This window comes from Pinus tabuliformis, chromosome 8 (genome assembly GCF_031772625.1).
Source record: "Pinus tabuliformis cultivar Carrire ecotype Pingquan chromosome 8, CPIR1, whole genome shotgun sequence".
Taxonomy (NCBI): Eukaryota; Viridiplantae; Streptophyta; class Pinopsida; order Pinales; family Pinaceae; genus Pinus; species Pinus tabuliformis.
In genome coordinates this window covers 40,142,498-40,148,497 of record NC_142294.1, presented here as the reverse complement: position 1 = coordinate 40,148,497, position 6,000 = coordinate 40,142,498, and the positions used below count along the sequence as shown (strand labels likewise).

Below are 6,000 nucleotides of genomic sequence, written 5' to 3'. Positions count from 1 at the left end.
GATTGAGGCAATTACTGCACCATTCAGAGGCATTCTTTAGGGGCTTGAACTTAAGCAGCATAGTGTGCTTCAAAGGTGTACTCTTTTTGCTTCTGAGTATGGGTGAATCCTCTAAAATAAGATGTTAAAGAACACAACATAGCAAAAGAAAGGGGGACGTAGATGTTCCTCTTGGCTAATAAGTAACATATGTTACAAAAAGATATCGCTAAAGGTGAGTTCAATCCTGGAAAGCATGACAACACATATTGAGAAGAATTTACATTTTATGACCATTCGAAAAAAATAGATGGCCACTTAAGATTTTACATGCCAAAGGTTGATTCCAGAAATGAAATCAACGGTTTTTCTTTCTTCAAATCATACATATCTTCATAACTTTATATGGAGGCATTGTAAGTAACAGAATCACCAAGGCATTATAAGAGAAATCTATAAAAGGAAATAAATAAGGTCCTCTTTCTGCTCAAGCAATCCTCAGTCATTGCATTCATCCAGATACCTGGTCTTCCCAAATCATTAGATATTTCATTCCAGTTTTTGAAGCCACTTCAACTGTACAAGCAACAGAATTTATCTGAGGAAAACTACACAAACTCATTATTCTTGATATCAAAGTGCCTAATAATACACAGAAACACAATGGCATACCTTCCATGCATACATCACAAAAAAGGCCACAATATCTGCTGACCAGACCACGGCAAATGATCTCCAAACAAATGGCAGAATAACATTGATAAGTGGTATGAGAAGGAAAAGATAGTTCAATGCTTCCTTTTCCTCCTTTGAACAATCACGTGCTCGTAGAGAAGGAATTGCTGCAACAACAAAATAGAGACAACCAATCATAAGCACAAACATGACTAAAATGTTTTGCAGGAAGAATTTAATCTCCATCATCTACACTAAGTACAAATTTAACAGAAATGAGACAAAACAAAACACTTGAAACTAGCAAAAATGAATTGCAGTCTGAAAAATTCTAAAGTAATATATAATCACATCACAGTAGACACTAGATCTGAAATGCAAGCAGTCTGCATAGTAATAAAAAGAAAATGCTAGGAAGTTTATTGCCCTTGGCATTTGACTAAGTCAACGTCAGCCTAGTGGCTGTTGAAAATTGTAACTAGGTTCTGTCTTCATTATGATGTAATTGTAATCATGGCATTGTATATTCTTTATAAAGAAAGAAAAACGAAAGAAAGAGAGATTATATTTTATTTTGGAGTATGGATTTCATACTCAAGTTTGAGTCAAAAGCATGTTCTTCGTGCTTTTAGGTCTTCTAGGAATTTCTAGGTCTTTCTAGGATAAAGAATAATATTGGTCACATGTCATAGTCCTATTTGGATTCATTGTAATGAAGAAAAATATTTATTTTATCATGTAAAAGCCATGAATAAGTCCAAGACCAAGTCGACCCAAGGCTATTTGACCCTCAAGAAAGGTTACAAATTCAAGACAGTTTGGCCTCATTTGGACACTCATCTCAAGCAAGTTCAATCTGCAGTAGCAAAGGAGAAAAAGCGTAGTTCAGAGGTGATATCACTTAGAGAAAACCGTGGCTGCACGAAAAACTCTAAGGTAACCTCTAGCCAATCTTTTGAATCGAAAGCTGGCCCTTTCAATTCGAAGGGGGATCCCTTCTATAACTCAGTCAAATCCGACTGGTTATGTACTCAGCACATCAACTAGATCTGATTGGTTTTAAACAACATTGGTATGGAAAGGGCAAGAAAAACCATTGGGCATGGAGTCTGCTTGACAACAAATTACTGCTTACAGGCTATATGAACAAACTACAAAGGCAAGGTAGCAACAACTTTCTTAGACAATTTCTCATTTAGCTGTGATAGAAGCAGATAGAGATAAACACCAAAAACAGAGCAACTAGTGAATTTTGTTGAAGATATTTAAGCTGAAAACATATAACACTTTGGAAATGATAAATCTAAGCTGACAAGCAAAGTTCAGTTTTAATAACTTGATTTCCAAAATGTAGAAGACATATGGATAAGATTACGAAACATAAGAGATGACAAACACTAGAAGACAGACAAGAAACCCATTACACAAGACTCTTCGTAAATCTGAGCAAATAACATTGAACACAGTTATTTATATTGATATCCAAATGTATACACTGCACGAAAGGTTTTGCCAAAAATTCCAACACTTTTTCATTCTTCAGAACAGTCTTTATAAAAAAGACTATAACTAAAACATAAATCTAGCTCATCCTTAATTACAAAATCTAAAACTAACAATGTACTTTATCAAATACATGCATATAAAATATCTTCCAAACCTATCTGTATCTAAACATAACAATGTACTACAAATACGGCTGGAAAACAGGGTCAAAAGTAGCAAATGATCTTCTGCCTTCTTTGCTGGAATTCGTGCTGTCACCCCTTCTTTTTCAAACTAGAAAATGCCAATTTTACTGACAGGCCGCCTGTCAGCGCTTTTATCTATATGCTTTGCCAAAAATTCGCTGACAATGAAACTATCAGCGCCCTTTTACCTTTGTCGATGAAAAACACTGATAAGCGAGCTGTCAGTCTATAAATCGAAATTTCACTTTAATAGTGAGAGATCAAAACTGAATGATCAAACATCAACTTAGCTAAGGGTGCTAGCTACCTCTAACAAAATATCCACATTGGTCATCCTCTGTCTTTTACTCCTCCGAGTCTCCATAGTAACTCCCTTCTTTGAATTTTTTGTTTTCTTTGGCCTTTTTGAGCTAGTAGCCTTCTCCTTGTTTATGATCATGTCTCTTAGAGGAATCTTATCCACATCTATGACCTCCTTGGCTAATTCAGGGTTCTGTTTTAATTTTGCAGGTTGAGGTTGAAAACCTCCACAAAACAAAAAATACTCCCAAGTTCTCCGAGCGCTTCTTAATTGACTTTTAATTAATAGTTGTATCAGACTCTTATGGCATATAAAATGAGATGATGCATTTGTTCTAAGCTTAGACTCTGGTAGACATGTTCTTTAAGCTCTCCAACAGAAAATAAGGGGTATTAATTCTCAACTGACCTACAATGTGAGCCAAGAATATGAAATGGTACAAATTGACCTGGTTGTAGCGTCCCTCATAGGTAAAATATGACTGGGTTATTCGCAAAAGACAGTGCCATTCATCCTTTAGTCAGGACCTCTGCACCCCTGCTCTCCAATTTGCTTCTTTAAATTCATCTTTCAAAAAGAAAGGTACATCAACTCCAGCTAAGACATGGCTTTTGAAGGCTTTCTCCCCGTTCGTAGGAAACCTGTACCCTCAGCAATCAATTCCTCTGTTTACTGAAAGGTAATTCCTCTCACCACCTGCTAGCCATCAAATCCTTGAGAAAATGCTATGGCAACCTCGTCATGGAAATCACTACACCCCCTAAAAAATTCCACCCATCTTGCTACCTGAAACTGTTGTTGGATCTCCGGATACACTTCAAGCAAATTGGGCGCCTTGGGTTCGCTCCTATTTAGTTTCCCACTTCTTCCCATGTTTTTCCACCACCAGACGAGAACACAAGATACGGGCTTGCAACTCGATCACTTGATCTTCGAGGAAGATTAACAACTTACTCTCATGAGGCGTAAGAAATGAAATCAATCAAGACGTGGGCTAACAAATATTACCAAATTGGGTTAAAAAATCTCAAGACGTGTCAGAGTACGTCATGATAACGAACTAACATAAAATCTGCAAAAAAAACTCACTATATAATCATGAATTTTACCCATATTACCTCTCGACGGCGATAACCATCAGCAGATCACATGACCTCACTCAGCCGAATCATCAGTGCATATTTGATAAATGTTTGCTCTATCCCTGACGTGGATTATCTCAATGCAATATAAAACAAATTTTGAACTTTCTTCAACCTTTGTCCTGAGGATGAACCACATTAGTTGATTTGAAACGTCGATCAAATCCTAATGATGTGATTAATCCTAAAGACATTATTATTTACATTATGGATCACAGAAGTCTACGATCTAACATAAGTTATTAACTATTTATTAACATGTGTAAATATGATTGCATGTTTCAAGGGAGAGGCTAAGGACCTTTGTTTCTATATGTTCCTACAAAAAGCTTCCCTCTTATCAACCTGACTTGCATATTTGATCTATGTGTTGATTATGTATGATAATGTCAAGTCTAGTATCCTCCCTAGAGTAAACAAAATGCATGTTGAGGGAAGGACCTTGCAAATACATAATTATCACAAAGAAAAGAGGGGAGCAGCGTGGGGAAAATTGTCAATAAAGAAACCCCCCCCCAACAATAACAGAAATCAAGTGAAAGTAAGATTTTTATGCAAACATAAAAGGAGTTTCTTCAAATCAGCAACTTTTAACATCAGCATTCATTGACATAAATCAATACAAAGTTTTCCTTCTTTGTGATTGAATATAGAAAGAAAAATTAGAAAGGAGAATAGAGAACGCAAGCATAGATGAAATGAAAGCTATGATGCAAAAATTAAGAGAAAAAAGGAGAAAAAAGAGGGAACTCTAATGAGTTTTAAATTTTAACAATATATAAGATGATAGGTGAGCATTAGGTTTTTAAGGTTCGATAGCCATATCTGCAACTCAGACTATTAGTGGCAGCAGCAAAGGACAGGCAAGAACACTCCTTACAGAGTAACCCTGATGAACGCAACATAGCAATCCTCAGAAAATGGCATCATGAAATTCTCCACCCTAAGTCTAGGGAAAACTTATAAGGAACTTTACAGAATGGTTTCTTGAAGAGCAAAAATAATCCAGACATCAATAGATTGATTAACCATGGAAGAAGATATCCTTAAGCTTAAGGTGCATGGTCCATGAGAAAATTTCATCTATTGGAGCAACTGGAAATTATTCTTCTAACTATAAATTTAATTATGCAGTTTATTAGCTACGGCAAACAACGAATGAAATCACAACTGCAATTTTCACCATAAAAATACTGCGGAAAAATAGCAAACTAGAAACTGAGAGATTTTAGCGCACACATAAAATTTTGACACCATTATTTTTGGTCAATCGTCCCTAGAAAAACCCAATGCGGGAAAATCGGTGTAGCAAATGAGGGTTTTATTATTATTATGCACAAAAATTCTAAGTACAATGAAATGACGCCAAACTAGCGTTTCTATCTGAAAGAAATACCAGGCAAAATATCTAAGGGAATTTCACCCTCCTTTCCAAGCAATCTCGGCTCAGTCTAGGCTCAGAAACTGACCCCTGCAATGATCTGTGTCAACCTTGTGCTGACTCTGCGCAATCCCTTCTATGCTCAGCCCGAAACTCTCTCTGACGCAGACGTCCTGCCTGTCTCTACGGCTGGAAGTCTTTAACGAGGCCTTCTGGAAATTTTCCCAGCATCCAGCACCTGAAACAACCCACTCCACAACTAAATCGAATTGCCTTTCTTGAGGCATTGTGTAGTCCCTGCGTAGCCTCCTGGAGAATAATTATGGCCTCCTCTTCTAACTCCTTCGAAACTGGAAACTTCTCCGGAAAATCACTATGCCACCCCTTTGCCCCTTGCTGCTCGATCACTGGCTCGATCTCAGTGTTGAATAATCTACCACTGGGAAATCGAACTGCCTAGATCCCTGAGTATCTGCAACTGGTGCATTCTCCATCTACCCTATTAGGGTCCTATAATTTATAGGATCAATGACCATTGACTATTTGCTTTCGGTGTTTCAGATTGTAAATAATATAGCTTTCTACAAGTGATTTCCAAAAAAAAGATAGAAAAATGAAAATAAAAAATGAAAAGAAGGTATAAATACAAAAAATAGAAAAAAATGAGAAAAAGAAATGAAATGATAAATGAACCCCACAAAAATGAATAAACATGAAAGTGATGCTAGCTTAAGTGCCACTACTAGCCTTCTGGCTTTGTAAAATAATAAATTTATGAAATTGTGTGCAGCTTGTCTAAAATGCCACCCTTTCGGCTTGAGACATACAGTT

The 6,000-nt window shown here is 36.6% G+C and overlaps 1 protein-coding gene across 1 annotated transcript in view; it reads right to left on the bottom strand.

Annotated features, from left to right (window-relative positions):
• Positions 1-203: 203 nt before the first annotated feature.
• LOC149234024 (protein RESISTANCE TO PHYTOPHTHORA 1, chloroplastic-like) overlaps positions 204-6,000 on the bottom strand; it is a 39,264-nt gene continuing 33,467 nt past the window's right edge. The window contains exons 3-4 of the mRNA XM_089461088.1: positions 652-821; positions 204-555 (exon numbers count right to left, since the gene is read on the bottom strand). Of these exons, the coding sequence (XP_089317214.1) occupies positions 529-555; positions 652-821 (197 nt within the window). The 3' untranslated portion in view covers positions 204-528. The remainder of the gene's footprint in view (positions 556-651; positions 822-6,000) is intronic.